The sequence below is a fragment of the Macaca mulatta genome, chromosome 7 (assembly GCF_049350105.2).
Source record: "Macaca mulatta isolate MMU2019108-1 chromosome 7, T2T-MMU8v2.0, whole genome shotgun sequence".
In the NCBI taxonomy this organism is placed as follows: Eukaryota; Metazoa; Chordata; class Mammalia; order Primates; family Cercopithecidae; genus Macaca; species Macaca mulatta.
In genome coordinates this window covers 152,215,453-152,236,469 of record NC_133412.1, presented here as the reverse complement: position 1 = coordinate 152,236,469, position 21,017 = coordinate 152,215,453, and the positions used below count along the sequence as shown (strand labels likewise).

General features: G+C 38.3%; 1 protein-coding gene across 1 annotated transcript in view; it reads right to left on the bottom strand.

Annotated features, from left to right (window-relative positions):
* Positions 1 to 21,017, bottom strand: part of NRXN3 (neurexin 3) — a 600,687-nt gene that overhangs the window by 12,319 nt on the left and 567,351 nt on the right. The window contains exons 8-11 of the mRNA XM_015144213.3: positions 18,184 to 18,303; positions 9,422 to 9,803; positions 8,432 to 8,622; positions 7,491 to 7,664 (exon numbers count right to left, since the gene is read on the bottom strand). Coding sequence (XP_014999699.2) covers positions 7,491 to 7,664; positions 8,432 to 8,622; positions 9,422 to 9,803; positions 18,184 to 18,303 — 867 coding nt within the window. The remainder of the gene's footprint in view (positions 1 to 7,490; positions 7,665 to 8,431; positions 8,623 to 9,421; positions 9,804 to 18,183; positions 18,304 to 21,017) is intronic.

Sequence of the window (21,017 nt, the reverse complement as noted above, 5' to 3'; positions counted from 1 at the left end):
GTCATAATATGAAAATATATGTGCTACTAACCAGAACAACAGTGTAGCAGTAGAGAGGGGGTGTGCAGCAAACAGGAGAAAGAGTTCACTTTCTTTCTAGTTCTTTGAGATTTCATGCAAAAGGGAAACTTGTTTACCTCCTTGGCCGGGTAAAGTAACAGGCACTGGGGGCATGTCTCTTCCCTCTGTCTTGGAATATGTTGCTTCACTCCTGACTCTGCTGTCTGTTTCTAGTTTCTGTCTGCATCATCCCTTCTCCATTCTAGTGTCAGAGTGATCTTGATAAAATGAAAATCTAACCCAAATCTCTGTCCTCGTTACAGCATCCTTGGGATAAAGTACAACTCCTTACAGGAAAAGTCTGTCATTACCTGTCTCTATCCTACCTCTCTCATTTTATCATCTATCATATCCCCACACGCACATTATTTCGTCCACATTGAGCTTCTTGTAGATTCTCAAATAAGCCAAGTTCTCGAATATGCTTCCATCATTCATCCATCTAAAACTTACTTGTCCTTCAGACTCAGCTCAAACTCTCTCTGAGAAGATATCCCCTGAGCGCTCCCCATGACCACCACGACCCTACATGATCCAGTGTCTTCCTTCATGCTCACATGGCAGGATGCATGTCTCTAGGATAGCAGTTTTCACTTTGCATTGTAAGTATTGGCTGATCATCTGTGGAATTCTTTGAAGTTAGAGACCGCATCTCATCTGCAGTATCCTAGCAGCCCTAGTACCTAGTCCCTGACACACAGGCATAGCTGACACTAAGTTCCTGTTAAATTGAACAACACACTCACTGGAGAAGTTAAAAATGTTTAAATACAAATAAAACACTACCCCAACCACACAATAACAAGAGGACTTAAGCTATTGACTCATCTAGACTCATTATGTCACTTCTTATACCTCATTGTTATATTTCCTTCTGAATACATTTTTGTCTAGGCTTCCGACTGCCTCATTTCTTTGTCATATATCTTCACTACCCTTCGTACTTCATGGTAATTAGTACTATCTGTACTCACAGGTTGTAGCTGAAAAAGCCAGCTTGTGAGTAATAGTCCATACCCCAATGTTAGGAAACAAAAAACTAAAAGCTTTTCCTATAAAACAGAGAAAGAGTAGGATGGCCCCAAATAATTAAAAAGAATAGTAGCTCCACAAACAAAGAGACTGTCAAGTCGTTACAAGAATGGAGGAAAGTTCGTGCCAATGGAGTAATAATGTTAAAATCATATTGATGCCTAGACTGCTTCCATAAAAGGAAACATCAAGATATTCCAAACCACTCTGTCCCTAAATCTGTATCTACACTTTGGTAAATAATTTACTTTAGGATGGAAATCAATCACTCAGTTCTCCCTACAAACCATCATTCCTTTGGATGAGAACTTCCAGATTATTTTGCCATGTCTGGATTCTCTAGGTTAGAGGATATGCTAAGCTCTGGGAATTCAAAATCCATATAGTTCTTACCCTGAGTAATAGTAAAGTCATGGAGGAGATGTAGTTGTCCAGTTTAATCCGCTAAATCCATTCCTAAAGAGCTTCAACTTCCTTGGATTGTCTTGCATTGCAGATGGAATCCTGTCCCCTTCTCTCTCCCTTCCATTTGCAGAATAATATATAGTGGATCTTTCTTGACAATTAAACATAATGTCTAAAACAACAGTATTGCCACAAGGGCCCTCTATACTTTGAAACTGAAAGCTATCGTAAAGCTTCTTCTGACTTTAAGTCCTAACTAGTGTATATTCTTTTATTTAATTTAAATATATATTAAAATATATGTGAACCTGCTAAGAGGCAATAAAGAAAAACAAAGTTATGGTAAAATAATGAGAGAGAGTCTTTATTGGTGGATATCTTCTGGAGAGATAGGTGCTTGTACTGGTTAGTTACATGGTGTATAACAACTAAGTCACAGCAAAGTCAATGATTTTTTAGATGAAAAGTAATTTTTTGAATGTTACCCTTGCCTTAACCACTTCTAACAACTTGGACTGATTGCAAACTCAACAGAGGTCATGAGGCCTAGTCTCCTGTTTGACAATCAGCCAAAAGACAGCTAAAATGCTTGTTCCTCCTTTGTTATTCTGAGTCATAGCAGCCTGGCACAATAGGATCAGTGGGCCATTACTGACTTTGTAAGATGCCTCTTTGAATAGTGGACAAAGCAGTTTCTGCAATAGACATTCACTAACATCTCACATGCAGTATTTTATAGGGTATTCAGGATTAAAATGACAGATCATCTTCTTCCCCCAAGAGTACTTTTTTCCTGAGATCACAAAACAGGAAATTAAAGTGCTCAACCAAAATCCCCAATAGAAAATATAAATCTCTGAAACATTTTAATGACATTGATGTCTCCCAAATGCCCAGAAATATTTAAAACTTTAAAACTAGTTAAGAGAAAATGACATTCTCTTTCATAAAGCCCAAGCACTTAAATGTCCTGCTCTAGGAAATGACCTCCCTGACCCAGCAAATAATAAATTAAGGGCTCAATTGGCCTTTTTTTTCCTTCCAAGTTCTTTCCTCTATCTATGGTGAATAAATTAAGAGGAGCCAACCCCTCCATGGCAACTGCTTGGAGAGGTATTCATCATTTCCAGAGTAAATTAATGTGCTTGTGGGTAGTCACAGTATGGGATGCTGTCAAACCTCTTTGGTACCTCCCCAAAATGGAATCATGTTTCTTTCCCCATGAGGTCTCCTCTTGATAGCTATTTTTCATGCATTGATCTGGGTTATCTGTCACCCTTTCAGAAGAACACAGGGTTCAGCCACCTCCCCACAATTGCTGCTGTCCAAGAGGTGTGACAGCTTGAAGATCTCTAAAGAAAAGATACCAAGGGTTACACAGGGCATCTTTCAGTCCAAAGTGGTAATGGGAACAAGAACCTTCTCTACCTTGCAGGTCAGCTTTGGTCAACGCAACTTTGTTAGCAAAAGAACAGAAAAAGCGAAAACAATAACCAGAGGTTAGTAAGAGGTAGAATAAACCAGGATAACATTACAGAAATGAAAACGCAATCTGCATAACCAACATCACTCAGACAGACAATTGAAATGCTCTACAGGTTCACCAGAGACAGCAAAGACGGGGATGGGGATTGGGGCAGGGTGGACGCGCAGACTAGGGACAGAGCCGGCCTCCTCAGAGCCAAGTCAGCAGAGCAGGGCAGGGGCGCATCAGACTTGACAAAGCACAGGCAAAACAGGCAACAAGAGCCTTCTCACATCCACAGCCAACCTCGGGGAGTGCATGGTCAGACTGAAAGACACGTGTGTGCAATCAGATGGAGCCCACAGAAACAATTCTAAACATTAGGAGCTGAGCATGGAAGAGTCACTTGAGTGTACCCCTTGTGCCCTCTTGCAAATGCCACCCAGGAATTTGGCACCAGAATTAGACATTTGGATCATGGTGATTTGGGAACACCAAAAATCTCAATTTGTTTAATTTTAAAAATATATCCAAACCCAAATACTTGTGGGCAAAAGGGCACCAGATTAATGTCATTTTTATTTATTCATGCCAGTTTCAAAACAGAGCACGTGTATTTCTTTCAGATGTTTATCATCTGCAATTGTTAAACCACATTTCTAGCTGATCATGCCTTGGCCTCTGCAGCAAAGCTGGCCTCAATATAGGAAGATACATTTACCAGTCAAGTATTAAATCAGGTATGATTTAAAAAAAAAAAAAAAAAAAAAAAAAAAAAAAAAAAACAACCCTAGCTTAAATTGAGAGGTATCAAGTTACAACTAAATGTTGACTAGGAGTTGCCCAGAAATTGCACTTCATATCTAAATTATACATTTTGCATCTATCAGAGACATAAAATCAAATATTAGTTTCAAGAATTTTTTCCTTTTTGCTACTCATGCTTGAGAGCTGAAGAGTAGTAAATTACTATGTTTTTAAATAATTTTGCTAGCACTTTGGGAGGCAGAGGCTGGTGGATCACCTGAGGTCAAGAGTTCGAGACCAGCCTGGCCAACATGGTAAAACCCCATCTCTACTGAAAATACAAAAATTAGTCAGGTATGGTGGTGGGCACCTGTTATCCCAGCTACTCGGGAGGCTGAGGCAGGAGAATCGCTTGAAGCTGGGAGGTAGAGGTTGCAGTGAGCTAAGATCACGCCACTGCATTCCAGCCTGGGTAACAAGAGCGAAACTCCATCTCAATCAATCAGTCAATCAATCAATAAAATAAATAAAAATAATTTTGGACTCTTTCACCTTTTATTTTACCTGCTGTCATGTGTCTGATATAATAGGGAAGGTAATACATTTACTAACTAGGGATCTTAAAGTGTCATTGTCGATGACTTTGATGGAAACATATATTAAATGTAGATAGATACAGATATTTATCTATCTCTCTGTGTGTATATAAATATGTTTATCTGTGTATTCTAGATTTGCTAGAATAAAACACATCTTGAGGAGATCCTGGTCTTAGTTCTTAGTTATAAAACCTCATCCCCTACTTGTTTACTATTCTATACAAAAGAAATGATAAATTAAGAAATGTGTTCTGTTTCCTGTGGTCCTCATACTACCTAACGCTCAAAGACCTTCTTGGGGGTCTCATGCTCTACACAAGAGATTCAGGATACAAATCATGCCTTTTTGCAGCCTCTCCAGTGTTTTGCACTCTCTTTACCTCCCCACCATCTTACACAGAACCCTAAAATGCTCCTGGGATCTCTTGCAAGGGCTTACTCACAGTGGTACAAACTTCCAATGACAGTAATTTATGCCTTAACCCACTTTGGGCCATTTTTCCTGGCCACTTAGGCTAATTATCCAAGTCATTTGTGTACAATCAACAAGGACTTTCTTCCCTCAGCACTCACCCTCCACTTCATCCCACCCAGCGGGGTAGGCATAATGCTCAGTGGGTAACCGTTGTAATTATCTCCATGGCAATAGAGTGCAGTGCTATTAGGCTCATGGGACTCACCATAGATTCAGATGGTGGAGCCATCAAGCCACAATATCCGGTCTTGAACAATCAACCATACTCAGAAGAAGGTCGGAGCCCTCTGTAATGCATGTGATGAGTAATGCCAGACTGCACATAGAGCTGTACGTAGGGATAGGGACATTTTCCCCAACTCGTTATGTAATTTCTTTTTGCTGATGCTCTTACTGCTTCTCTTAAAACTCTCTTAAGTCAGGTCATTTTCCCTTTATATTATATGTTTTAGTACCCTTTTATAAAGCTTAGACCTCCTTTTAATCCAATACTATAGCTTTATTTATTTACACCTTTTTATATTCTGTATACCTGTACTATCAATACAGCAGCCATTGACATGTGTATTGAGCACTTTAAATGCATGTAGCCCCTGGGTTGAGGTGTACTGCAAGTATAAAATGCACACTCAAGTTTAGAGGCTTAATATGAAAAAAAAAGTGTGAAATATTGATAATTTTATCTTGATTACATTCTGAAATAATATTTTGGATATATTTTGTTAAGTTGAATAAAATACAAAATTACAATAAATTTGACCTTACTTTACACCTTTTTAAAATGTAGCTACTAGGAAATTTATAATTGCATGTGTTACATATATATCTATTGGGCCACCTTGACATAGAGTTTAATGTATGATTCCTGTTAACTTTTCAATCTGAAGAACTGATGGCATGATAAAAAATATGTAACATTTGACCAGTATCTTATGCTTTCTAATATGTGCTCTTATATTGTGATTTGACTTCATATGATTAATTATTCCAGGATAAATTGAATTACTGCCATTCCACAATCTTCTAAACTACTATATTCAATTTAATTCCAAATGCTACATCTATCCCAGGATTGCCCTTTAATACACAAAAGAACTAAAAGCAAGCCAAGGAGATAAAAATCCTTGATTGAAATTGTTCATTTCTAGGAGCAAAATGGCTGCTTTAAGGGCTTAGTGATTCCCAACCTCCTGTCCCTTTACACACACACACACACACACACACACACACACACACACACTACATACTACAAACACCATATTTGGCCAAGAGAATTTAAGAAATATTTCTGGATAAAGGAAAAATGGAGTGGGTTATAGGAATGAATACTCTTATTACTAGCGCAAAACACAAAAATAACTCTCAGGCAAAGGGAAACAATTTCCGTAACATCAAGTCAGCCTGAGAAGCTGACAGGAAGCTTTTATAAAAGTGTGCTTTATGACAATGAGTGAACCCAGATGGAAGCTGTTTAAGAACAGAAGTGATACATGAAGTTGAACACAGAAGAGGAATGAACAGATTTGATGTGGTAAATTAACAACTGATACAAGGAAACACAATATATTGCACAAACACAGGACCATAAGGCTCAACCAAAAGGCTCAAAAAGAACAAAAGGAAATAATTACATAGATCCTGGGTCAGGCAACTTCTTTGCCTTTCAAGTGAGGTAAGAGTCACGTTTTCAGCCAACCCAAGGCTACTAGGGAAGGCTGAATCTGTTCACTTCTGCCATCTGCTGGTTAAAACTAGATTGTTTACACTGCAAAGAATTGCTGGATTCAGGAAGACCTGTAAAATTCATTTAATATCTCAAGAGACAGTGGATCATCTATAGGAACAGGCTGAGCATGGTTTGTTGTGCTGCATGGGTAGACATGCAGTATTATTAGATGTTTGACATAAAATACTATTTGTAAACAATAATCCTACCATTTATAGAGTACCTACCACATATCAGGCATTTTATATGTATTTCTGATTTCCTTACATTCAAGGTAAGTTTTATTGCCCTCTTTTATAGTTAAGAAAGACATAGCTTAGAGACGTTACATCACCTTCCAAATGTCACATAGCTAACAAGAGCTACTACCTGGAGCTGAATCCAGGTCTTTCTAACATCAAAGCCCATAATGTTCCATTATACCACACTAAAGAACTGCCTAACAATGCCTGATAACTAGTAAGTACTTAATAAATGTTAGTTCCCTTCCATCATCATGGCATTTGGACATCGTTTTCCTATCACCTACTAGATTTGCATTAAATAATGCAGTCACTACCAGCCAAAATAAGACACATTTTATTAATTAGTGACACCTACATAAAATCTCTGGTTTCCCCTCATCACGTATTAAAGTATAAATAAAAGTCCCCAGTGCTCTTTCAGCCATTCTGGAAGCCAAGGTACACACTGGAAGAAGCCTGATGTCAATGCCAGGGAAGTTTTGTTTTTTATTATTTCTATTGGCAAGTATGTGATACTCAGAAAACATCTGCCAACATACATTCCTGGAGCCTGTGGCACATGTCTTGACATATTAAACCGGTGACAAGAGGACACTGATGGTGATGCAATGTCACATGGCAAACGAGAATGAGACAGGACTGGTCAACTGAGGAAGGAGGCACTGGCAGAGGCAGCAAAGAGGGTTGGTGCTTGCAACAAGGCTGTAGCTTAACAAGAAAAAAAAATAGGTTGTACCTTCACAGCCACGCTCGATCTGTCCGCTCCGATGAAGGGCATCATTGATGAGGTCTGGCAGGCGTCCATTCAAGTCCACTGATGCCAGACAGCCCTGAAACCCATCTCGAGAGGCCACAAGCTTTGGGAGGTTGCTGTACATGCCTTGGGCCAGACCAGCCATGTAGAGATCACCTGGAAAGGAAAGTCAGTAGCAAAAGAGAATGAGTAAAGGATGTGTTGACTATGTCAACTAGTTTGATACACTTGAGATAATTCATCAGATAAGGGATAAGACAGCTGGGGGAAAAACAGCATAAATGAGATAAGCACCAGAGTTTCTATCCTGCAAAAAAAGGAAACCAACATTTATTACGTGTCATTCATTTTACATATATCATCTCAAAAATTTAATCATCATAAATGGAGTAAAGATTAACAATACTGTCAACAAAGCAAGCATTTATTGAGTGCTTTTCATGTGCTTGTTACCAATAATATGCTGAGGGATTTACAGACATTTCATCAAAACTTCTAACAACCTACAGAGAAACTAACAATTATCATCTTCATTTTGCAAAGAAAAGTAAATGTAAGCTGAACAAGGGCGAACACATTTTACCCATGACACCAGACATTAAATGATTCAGCTGAAATTCCAAAGCCTATATTCCTTCCTCTGTATTACGGCCCCTCCCACACTTTGCCAATTATCCTGTCACCACTCAGCCCCCACAGCATGACATTCCCAAGGTTATCAGAGAAAATGAAACATTCCTTGATGAGTCGTCTAAGCGAAAACAGAATAAATTGCATTACAGAATAATTCAACATTGTTAAAACAGGATATGGATGATGTATCAAAAACACATGGCACTCCGAACCTGTGGTTTGCCTCTGGAAACAGTCTATCTATTGTAAGAAAAGCTCTATTAAAAACTAAACTTCTTTACAGGGTTTACCTTTCAAATCCAGGTTTTTGGCACCATTGATAACCTGAGTGACCACTTTGGTGTCCACTTTCAGGCTATGAGTGTTACTATTGTCCCGAGTGATGACGACATTGTGCCACTGGTTGTCATTCAGGGGGCGATCACTGTTGCCTTTGATCACATTGGGACCGTTTCCGAGGTCAAAAACGTAGTGTATATACCTAGGAAGAGAAAAAAAAAAAAAAAACACCCAATAATTGGAAAATCCCTGAAGTGGTTTAATGGCTATGTGTGTGTAACTGACAGAGGGCTTCAAATCCCCCATGCTAAACTGGCATAATGCAGGAATAATTTAAATCTTGATATGAGATTACAAGAATAGTCAGATTTTATTCTATCATGCTTCACTTTAATTCCATACTCATCGAGTCCATTTCATTAACACTACCTAGTAATACTCTGCAGATTCAAAGTAGCACAGGTTGTACACTACAAAATGCAAGGGGGTGACCTTTAAGTTCATAGTCAACCATTAATCTGTTTTTGTTTTTGTTTTTTGTTTTGACTGTTTTCTAATACATGGTAGTAAAATGTCTTGAAGAAAGGGCAACTTCTAAAAACTTGCATATATGGGCTAATGGTAGGATTAAAAATATCTATGTTTCATCTTTTGTTATAAATTGGGTGGTTGTAGTTAGCAATACTCAAGGATTAGATGCAATACAAATCATAGTCCTCTTTTGCAAAAATAAGCTTTTCTTCTATAGTTTTAAAGGGCTAGATTTCATAGTAAAAAGTCTGTTAGTGTTGAGTTAGTGAAGACCTTTAAATTAAAGCACGAGTCTCTCTCCTTTTCAGACCTAATAATTTTACGGATCTATTTAATCAAGGAAGATGCTGGAATGTCAGGAATGGAGAGGGTAGGGAGTAGAATAGACAAGTTATTTTTATGCCTATATTTTATGTAGAGCTTCAGCAGATTAAAGGTGTCCAACATAAGTCATGATCCCTTCTACTTACCCCTTTACAAGCTCAACTGCAATGAAGTCATTGCCATCACCACTATTGAAGAGAATGAAGCCATCTGGTGAGGTGGTCTTGAACTGGAAGAAGAGGTGCATGGAGGTATAAGCCTGAAGGGTGGCAAGGCTCAGGTAGCTGCTCTTGGTCTTAAAGGTGACAGGGTCGGCGATGATGTTCCTCAGTCCAAAACGAGCCTTCAGCTCACAATAATCAATGTCACCATTTTTGCACAAGTCAATGTAGAGAAGGCCATTAAACATGAGGCTCTGCAGATGGCCAATGAAGCTGGAGGGGACAACGGAGATGTAACGTTTCTCAGTCATGATTCCTGTTTCAATGTTGTGGAACTCCAAACGGGTATGGTCTCCCACCATTGTACCTGTGGAAATTGTAAATGAGGTACAAACAGAAAAAGTTACCATCATTCAGCACAGCACCCTCAAGTATATTTTTTGGGTGTAACTCATTTCCACACAGAATATTCAGTTTTCTTGGGTGAGTTCCAGAAAACCAAATATTCAATATGGTAGATACCTTACTTGGCCTCAATCAGGGCACTGAGGACTAGTGTTGCCCAAATTACATGTCCTGAATCCCATGCTCTCATGCTGCTGCTCAGCACGGCTTATCATGTAAGGGGAAATATGAGGTCATGAGTAACCCAGGCTAAAGGATAAAATTATTGGTATTCTCCATTTAGGAGAATCACTGGACACTAATACATACTATAAGAAGAGAGGTCTTTTTGCTCTGACCCTTGTAAAGACACAGCAAACAAGTCTTGGGCATTCACTACCAAGTATTTTTTTCTCGTGATAACTCACCACCTAGTACTTGTGGGAAGGGTTCTGTTATAGAGTATCAGTTGACTTCACCTGCCCAGCAACTGTTACTTTATCTTATAATAAAATGTAATTTTTTTTTTTAGGAAGCTACCCACCCCTCTTGACCTTTCAACCACCTGGACTGGATAAAGTTGACCCTAATCAAGCTACTCAGCCTAGACCACTCAATGTATTTTACCCCCCTAACTGTCACAGACTTTGGACTACAGACTAAAAAACTGGTCATCACACTTTAGGGTGTATCAGAATCACCTGGGGGGCTTAGACCCTCAGAGTTTAGAATTCAAAAGTCTGGAGTAAGGCTTGAGAATCTGCATTTCTAACAAGCTCCAAGGTGATTCTCTTGTGATTGATTTAGGCACAACCCTTAGAACTGGCAACAACTCAAGCCAGCCCAGCCACGTTCAGCTCCAGAGCTCTTGCAAGCAAGGATTGCTGGAGGGGTAAGAAGAAAGCTTCGAGTTCCTGGAGGCTATAAGATAATCAGAGGGATCAGAGGACTAGCAACCCAGAAGACAATTACAAAATGAAGCGAATCAGCACAAATAATATTTGTGCTGTCCTTTGAGACTCTGGATCAAGCCAGGCACCTCTGGGCTTTTTCAAACTGTGTGGCAATAGACTCCCTTTCATGCTGAAAGCATTTGAGTTGGGTTTCTGACATTCACAAGGGAAGTATCTTCAGCTGATACAAACTAACTATTTAGAACTTTCATTGCCTATTTTACTTAGAAGTGGTGAGTGACTAGGGTAGAGGGGACAAGGGGGGCTTGAAATAAATACAAAGAGACTGGAAATTTTAACAACAAAATAAAGAAAAACATCATTAATGTGGCCAGAGTAGAAACTGGCTTCCTCAACATTTATACAGAAAAATCATGTTAAAACATAACAAACCATGTTTTACTGCCAAGCATTAGAGGGGGAATTCTTTCTTCCTGTCCTCTCTTCTTGTTACCTTCTACATCGAAGAAACTCCACTAGCAAGGCTGATAGCATGTCTTTATTTTCTCTTTAACAACTTTCCTGAAGAAGTGACATAATCAGAAATATTAAGGATAATCTGCAAAGATAAGCTGTGTATGCTTAGCTCAGTCCCTGACATCTCCTGTTTCTCTCTGCTGGAGCAAGCTGCCTTCAGAAATGTCCATTCTACTGCATGCATCCATAGAATGGGTGTTACAGGAGCAATCCTTTTTTCCACAAAGGATGCCTGCCCAGTTCTGAACTACTATTCAAGTGGGCAATTCTGTCTAATTCTGAAGTTCAGTGGGTATAAGCAATATTATTAATGTGTGTTATTACTAATTTAAATGATATTTGCCTTCCATCCTCATTGTAATATTTTCTCTACTGGCTCAGAATTCCAGTGACAAAAAAACGGAGGACTGTATTTCCTTAGGTCTCTTAAACTTTAATGTCTGGGAGACTAAACCAGACCATACCCTTAAGTGCTCAATATTGATTTTATCTCTTTGGGAAAAAAACTCAGACCTAATTTAAAGAATTGGCTGGAGACAATGGCTCATGCCTGTAATCCCAGCACTTTGGGAGGCTGAGACAGAAAGATTGCTTGAGGCTAGAAGTTCAAGACCAGCCTGGGCAATATAGCAAGACCTAGTGTCTACAAATTAAAAGAAAATATTAGCCAGGCATAGAGGTGTGTACCTATAGTGCTAGCTACTCAGGAGGCTAAGGTAGGAGGATCACTGGAGCCCAGGAGTTTGAGGCTGCACTCCAGCCTAGGTAACACAGCAAGACACTGTCTCTAAAGTATAAAAATAAAATTTCTCATATTCCCTATAAGCACAAAAATTAGATTTACATGTTATGAGCTTCTATGTGGTGTTTTGACAACTAGTGACAAATCACTCTCTTAATATAAGAAAAAAAGATGTTGGTTAACTTAAATATAAATATCAAAATGCAACATAAATCTGCTAACAAATAACTAGGAAATAAAATTGCTTAGTGCTAAAAATCAGACCGGTTGTGAAAATGCAAAGCAAGATAACCTAAATTCACATGCTCTAAATTAATAGAGTGACTGAAAGAAACATCTACTGTCAAATTGGCTATAGCTACTCCTACCAGGATGGGGAGCTGGGCTGGAAAATGATGGGGATGGGGAGTCATAGTCAATAGCCATGGAAACAGAGAAACTGAACTATGATGATGCTGCTAGTCATGCTAATTCTTATTTTACAAAGAAAAAGAAAAACCTAAGATGAGAACTAAGAAGTGAGAATGGAGAATCTCTGGTGAAGACTGGGGTTCCATAAGGAATCTGAAGATACAATTTTAAAGTCAAGTTGAGAGCTTTCAGAGAAATTCTGGATGAATTGACCTCCAGGATTGAGGGGTTGGGAAATTCTGCTCACTAGAAAATTAATTTTTTACAGCAAACAAAAGTGTTTAATGAGATAGGAGATAGCAGAGAGACTGAGCGTGGATGTGGATAAGTATAAGAAGTAAAGTTAATGGTAGATTTAAGAGCTTAGCCCAGGAACACAAACTGAGAGTTCACGACAACTCACACAGAAGCCACAACTAAGAGTTGGCTAGGGGATGGGGAGAAGGCCATGTGGAATCAAATTAGAAAAGGAATTTGCTTGGGAGGTCGAGGCAGGTGGATCATGAGGTCAGGAGATCGAGACCTTCCTGGCTAACATGGTGAAACACTATCTCTATTAAAACTACAAAAAAATTAGCCTGGCATGGTGGCATGCGCCCAGCTACTTAGGAGGCAAAGGCAGGAGAATTGCTTGAACCCGGGAGGCACAGCTTGCAGTGAGCTGAGATCATGCCACTGCACTCCAGCCTGGGCAACAAAGCGAGACTCCATCTGGGAAATAAATAAATAAATAAATAAATAAATAAATAAATAAATAAATTGGCTTCACAGTGTGCTAAAGGAACTTATTCCTTTGTTGATGGAGACTTCAAAAAATAAGTATATTATTGCACCCGGGCAAAGCATGAGCAATTGCTGAAAGTTTGAAACCCATGCCAAATTAACAAAATACGTTTTTTAAAATCTGTGTGCCATTTAATCAATAGTAGTGACATAAACCTTTCACTCATCTCCTCTGAATGCTGTCTGCAAACTGAACCTCCTTTCCACTTAAGGGGCAAATATATTCATACTTCACAGCAGCTTCTTTCAAAGTTCAGGGGAAAGAGAAGTAACTGGGGAGAAAGATAACAAGGCAAAACCAAGACTACTGAAAATTCCATATAAGGCAGGCAGTGTGCTAAATACTGCATAATCACTATGAAATGTCATTATCACAATAAAAGTGTAGATAAGTATCTTTCTCTTGCTTTAGAGGTTAGGACATTTATCTTGTAGAGGTTAAGCAGTTTGATCAAGATTCACGCAGGTGGTAAATGGTAGACCCCTACATTGAACTCAGGTCTGCTAATTCCAAAGCCCATATCTTTATTAGTACAATGAACTGTCTTTGGAAAAAAGGTTTGACTTATTCCTCACATCGTTGCCCAAGAAAAGCAGTAGGTAGAATTTAACTGGTGAAATTTTCATGCAGAAGCTGTTGTAAGGAGTTCTTATTTCTTCCCTATGGCCCAGTATCAGAATGTCACTCCATCTAATTCATGGGTAATATATCCAGCACCTTCCCTAAAGCAGCAATGTTGCCTTGCCTCCTTGTCACACATTCACTTCCATATTTCACTGATGGCCAACAAGCAGTCCACAAACCAGCACTTAGAGTGATGAAGGATGTATACTTATGGAAAATTCTGGCCACGTTCAAGCTGTAGCTTCCTATTCCTATGAAGCAACAGCATCTAGTGCATGAGCATGGAGAGTCCAGGGCTATACTGCCTGACTTTGCCTTCTGCCTCCAAGACTTCTTCACTAGGTTACCTTGGGGGAGTTATTGGATTTTTCTATGCCTCAGATTCCCATCTGTAAAACAGGCACGAAGTTAGCAGGGTTAAATGTATCAATTCATGTGAAGTACTTCATAGAGTACATATGGCTTAAACTGCGCTACTAATTATGCCACATTCATTTCCCTCCCTTCCCCTGAAATGATTGAATCATGTTCTTTTCACTTATTATTTTTCTCTTTTTTTTTTTTTTTGGTGAGAATATGGGCTCTTTTTAAGTAGAAGCCACCTCTTGTGTCTTCCGTATGTCCCACAGTGGCTACCAGAGGGGTCTGAGCACAACCAGCTTTCCTAACTCCCGGGGGAGGGGCTTGTGCTTGAGACATTTGCTTTGGGGTCAAGGCTCGGGTCCTCACCATTTCTACACATGAGGTTCCTGGCCAAAACTAAGAGCTCAGCAAAAAAGAATAATAATGGGAAATGCTGAGAGGAAGCAAACTGACCTTTCATGGCTCCCAGACTTGAGGAGAGAAGTTAAGAAAACGAAGACTTATAGAGTACCAGTAAAGAATCTTCATATTTTGTCCACAATTCCCTAGCTCTACTGGTCCCACATCCCTTTCTCCATAATATCAGCAATTTTTAAAAGTGTGTAAGTATGGTATAAAATGCTTTATTTAAAAAAGTTTCTGGAACCCCCCCCAAAAAATTAGCAAATACTGCATACTTATCAATGATTTGCAATGTACATTAGCTTATTAAAGTCTCCTAATAAGCCTTGCAATAAAGAACTCCATTTCATTTTGTTTGACTTAACACTCCTCAATTCCGTTTTATCAAGTTTTTAAAAATTACTATGAGAAATACATTTTAAATGGAAAAATTTGCAAAATGACTTTGTACAGCTTGCTGCTATATATGCTATGTAGATAAGGACGGGAAAAGTCAGCAAAAACCAGTGTAGTCAATTTTTTATATTAGCAAGGGTAAGTTTTTGTACTAGCAAGAAGTTCTAGGCAGAGGAAGCAGTTCATGCAGCATTAGGCCCCAATTCTGAGGAGTATAACTCAAGTTATGCTTGGTATAGTAATGTATTCTTAATAATAGAAACATAGATCAATCCATTATTATTAATTGTCAACCGAACTTAATGCTTTTCCAAGAATACAATCACATTACAATAAATGATAAACACAAGGTTGAGGAATATTTCTATCCTTGCTTTTGATTTCTTGTGAGTCAGACCTATTCTTTGCATCATTTCTATAAACTAGTTGAAATTGGACACACTGGGGGGTCTTAGAGAACATTAAAGGGATTACTAAATAAGCCAATGAGATAGTACTTAATAACTTGAGGACTGTGGGTATTTTAGTTTCATTGCCTGATTTTATGACTTCTGTGAATAAAAATTAAAATTTCCCAACCCCTTATCACTGTAAAAAGCAATCCAAGATTGTAGCTCATAAGCAAAACAGCCCTTTTCCTCTCCCAAATTTCTTTATCCTCCTGGCTGCTTTCTTCCACCAGCAGTGAAGTTCAGGGGGTGGGGAAGGGGACATGTCTGAAAATGAAAGTTTCATTAATTTCAAAAAATCAAATTACTGGATAACGGCATTTCGCAACTTAGCCCTGCTTTTTAATTATTAGTGGTAAAAGAAAGTGCAATTTACAAATACCTTTATTCCAAAGTTTTCATAAAAGAATAATGACTGAGAGAGACACATTACAGTACCCTCAGCTCTGTCGTTTTTTATGACTATACTTTTGGAGTATTTATTTTCCAGGGAAAATGAAAGGAACTCACTGTCAGGAGAGATCAGGGTGAGGTCGCCATCTAGTGGCTGCTTTTCAGAAGCGGCTGTGAATCCCGTCACCCTTCAGAGACAAGCCCAGAGGAGTGAGCAAGAGATGTGTGACTTATTACCAGGGCCTTTGCAGGATCCAGATGCACCAACAGTTGATACAGTTCTTGAATAATTAATTCAGGTTGGCTGTGGGCGCTACCTAGTGTAACCATTTGTACATCTCTTTTAAAATGTTCATTTCAGAATGCAAATTTATGCTTCAGGCATGTAGACCAGGAACTTCATCTCCCACTTCTAAGTTATGTCTGTGTGTAATGGAAGTGTTTTGGATAATTGTGGTGGTGGTTCTGTTTGTCTTTGTTTTTGTGGGGGACAGGTCAAGTGTTGTGGTCTACCTCCTGTAAGTTTCTCAGGAGACATTCCCCACCTCACTCCAACCCGTTCCATTATATTTTTCCCATATTGTAAGACAAATTATTTTCTTATGATGGATTTTGAAGTAGAGCAAGCGGAATGATTTTGTGGAATCACACTAACATGGATTTGGAGCTTAATTATACAACATTCTCAAAGTTTCACGCTTCCTTTCTGTAAAAGGTAAGTGACATTACGAACACTTACCTTTAAAGGCTATAGTGAATGATAGATGATTAAAGGAGCTGATATGCTTAACACAGCTAACAGTTTCTAATGCCTACTGGGCACCGGATATGTGCCTAGATGCTCTTCCTTAATCCACAGGCTATCCATCTCTACACACACACACCTGCACATACGTATCTTACTATATTTCCTGATTCCAGAAGTATAGAAACTCAGGCTCATGAAAATAAAATTAAATCACAAGATCCCAAATTACAGAATATTCATGCTGGAAAAGGCCATAGAAATAACAGAATTTCAATTTTAAAAATGAGGAAATTAGGAAAAAGAGGTTTAGTGTATCTATCCCAAAGGCATAAAACATTTTATTGGCAACGATTGTATTAGACCCCCTGGGCCCCTCACTGTTTTATTCACAGAAGAAACCATCGAGATGGCTTAGGACACTGACTGCATTTAACAAGGCTCAGGAATGTTAACTTTCCTAATATCCTGCAAGTTAATGTCAGGGCCCACATCTGATGCCAACAGTGTTATATGTAATACCCCATGCTGCCCCAAGTCTTCTTTCCCATATGGATAAGAATTCTGCTTCATAGATGTGTCCTGCTCTTGAATATCAGAGAGGGAAGACTTATAAGATACAGCATGTAAAATGGCACTTGATGATAGTCTCTCTCATACCTCAGCCTTCATCAATTACATCCACCATCAAATTCAGGCTGAAGATCTACCTTTATAAACCACTTCTGACTTCTCCAGCCCAAATGGGTAATTCTGTCTTCTGATTGACAAATTATAATCTCACCCACCAAAATTAGAATCTCATTATATATTTTGGTCCTATTTTCAAATACCAGAACCGTATGTATTCTGCTTGATTGGTTCATTATTTGAGGAAACAGGTAATCTCGTCTGTCTCCATTTTATCTTCTGCAATTCTAGCATGCTGCTGACATACAACAGACTCTTAGGAAATACTTATTGATTGTGTGGAGCTCTGAATGTTTCTTTCCATATGAATGGGTGCATTAATTTTTTCCTTACCCTTTTAAATGTAAATTCCACCAGGCCAAAGATTTGCTTGTTTGTTCACTGCTGTATTCTCAGTGCCTTATAAAATGGTGTGTGGTGCAGAATAAATAATTAATAATGATTAAATAAGTAATTAATTAAACCAAACCTTATTCAGCACCTTCTAAGTATCATGCACTGTTTTAGTACTTTACCTGTAATGTTCTGAATTTCTGGTTTGTCCGTCTCTTCTGCTAGAGAGTGATTCACTCACTGATGGAAGGAATTGGCATATGGGAGGATGATTGACATGTGATTTTTTAATGACTGAATAATAAAAGGATCTGTAGAACCCTACATCTGTTCTCCAGACACATACTCTATGCCTAAGGAGAGAGACCCATAAATATGTAGTTATAGTTAGCAGGTAATTTCCATAACGCACATTGATGAAAAGGGATTGTAAAATACAGAGGAAGACCTTCTTAGCCTTGCCTGAGTTGGTCTACAGAAAACACGATTTGTGACTTCTACTATGCAAAATAAAAGGTTTTGCAAAACACTGTTCGCTTACTGAATGACTGAGAGGACCATGAGAGAAAAGAGAGACAAATTTCACCACCGTCATACTCACCCTCAGCCACATCATCATCCACGGTTAACTTAAGGCTTTTTCCTCTCCGCACCACCCGAACGGTGTGCCACTCATTGTCATTGAGCTTCTGCCCTGCATACAGGGTCTCTGGTCCTTTGCCTAAGGATGGTAGTAAGTGCCAAAGTTAGAATCAATTCTCAAAGTACTGTTCATGCATCAGGGCTGTCAAAACCACACTGGTGCACATGAGCCAGCAACACTCAAGGAATTATATTCCACCCAAAGTCCATTCGAATTTTACTAATCCAACGGATTCTCCGTAGGAATCCCCATGTGCAAAAGTCTCAATTCAAACATAAAGGATAATGGCACAGTAATGAAAAAAATTGCGCCTTCCTTTATCTCAGATATAAGGTTTTCAAATGCCAATGGCAGTAAGCAATCATTTACAGGAAGCTGTAGTTAGCAGTCATTAATCTCTCAAAGTCTTAGAATCCAGATGCATTTCTTTAAGATAATAGGAAATTTACTGTAATATTTTTTCTTTAGAATAATTTGGCCATTTGGCATTATACACCAGTCTGGCTTTTAGAGAGTTTCCACCAATAGGACAAGAAAAGGACTTTGCAACACATACTGCCTTAACTTGACATTTCCATTAACACAGGGTCCTACTAGGATTTGCAACCATAGAAATCACAATAGTAAGCATTACAATAGTAATAATGTCAAGTTTTAAACCCCATCATAAATAATGCTCCTGAAGGGAATATGAGGGCCCCCAGAATTTTCCCATTGTTCATCATCCTCCAAAAGGATCCAAAGACCTAAAACCTGAAATGATGCAAAGTTCCAAAACTGAAACTTTTCAGGACAAAAGTATGACTAATATAAAGTGCCACTAAATAGAGGAATAAACCAAGTTGTCCCAAGAGATCCATGCTCCAGACGCTGAAGCTAAGGTTCAACTGAACCCTATAAAGAATCAGGGGTAACAGGAATTGTACTTGGGGCAAAAGATGGCAAGAGAGACACAGAGGCATTAAAACGATCCAGTTAATAAAGAAAGAAAATGTCACATTCTTTTAGGATGTATATCGTTATTGATCTGAAGTATAAATTTAAAAGACAAAGAAGATTACATAGAAGCAGAAGATAGACCAAGTTTGCTCTTTCTAGGAGGATAGCTGAGCTCATGAAGAAAGATGCTGATTAAATATTTTTGGATTAGTCAGTCTATATGTGGAAAGCCCCGTTCCTGAAAATGACTAGGGAAAAAAAAAGATAACAGCATATAAGTGGCTAATATTTCCCTATGGATATATGTGAAATAGTTTGGAAAACCATATACTTGGCTCCAACATATACTGAGCACAGGGCCAAGTGCATAGTAGGAGCTTTAATGAGCGCTTGAATAATCAATGTCTACATAGGTCTGTTTCTATGGTAACCATCAATTAGGGTCAATATGTATTTATCTAAGTAATTTTGAAAGCTTTATTACGTAACTGTCACTAGCTACTCTCCTCCCTCCTATACATTCAAGACTGAAGATATTTTATATGGGGGAATATAAATCTCCAGGTAATTTCAAACTACACCTTTTAATTTTGAGTAATTAGTATTCCTATTTTCTGCTGGTTATAAGAGTTATGGTAGTAGTTCAAGTTTGGAGGAATTCTCCTCTTGAAAAATAAACAGCCTTTCAGAGTGAAAAAGTTTCTTTTAATTACAATGAGCACAGCAAATAACTTATATTTAATAATTTTTCAGAATGTACCCAAACCTCAAGTGCAACCCACATTGACAAGAATCTTGAACATTTAGTAAGGAAACCTAAAGGACCAAACGCCTTCAAAATTAGGGAGTGAAGCCAAAAGAGCAATGAATCTTAGGAATAAAGTAACTCTACAATAAACCATTTTAGATTCCATCTCAGCTTCTCTTGCTTTATATGTTTGTCGCAATGTTACATAAAACGTATGTATTATAACAGAATTTCCCTACATTTGCAACTGATTAGATACCACTCTTCATTATCTTATTAAGTTCAGGTCTAAGATTGATTTAACAGTTGCCTTCACAACAGCCAACAGTAAGGGCATTGAAAGAAAATGGATCACATCATGTGGATACTTTATAAAAAGAACAGATGTTCCCAGAAAAAACAAATCTGTCTTTGGTTTTTATGTTTTTATTCTCTTTATTCTACATGCAAATGCTTCAATAAGAAAGAAAAAAGTAAAGAAAGACGTGGAGAATATTAGCTATGAAGGCAGAACTGCTACAAGTACGGGCTATTTAAAACATCTTCTATAAGGTGGCATCTGTTCTTTAGGCAATTTTTGTACATCGCTTAATTTTTATGATTGGGGACAAGATAAGGGAAAATGACTAACACAAACATAGTAGTTTGGGAACATTGCTTCATTCGTGTCACATTACCTATATAGTTATAAAACAAGCTTTCTTTCAGCCCAATGATGCTAACGTTTGGAGGTCCGTCAGCTTTTATGCTATCCTTGAGATATTCACAGTGGTCAGATTCAAACACAAATATTTAACTGTCCATTTGGCTGTAAAACTTTGGAATGTGATGGCCAACGAATAAAAATGTAAGAAAAAGAAAAAAAGAAAAAAGAAAACCCACAAAACTGAAGCTTCTCATGCCCTACTATTTAGTTGCATTTGATACCTCCAACAGCAACAATTCTTATTATTCTTAGAGTAGAAAAAACAAGATTCATACTTATCTCATCAAAATGACATGGAATGGTATTTGATATTCATTTTCAAACAATAAATAAGTAAGTCCCAGTGGAATTTTGTAAAACTCCTGGCCTCCAGAAGTGGAGAGTCAATGGCGTTTATCT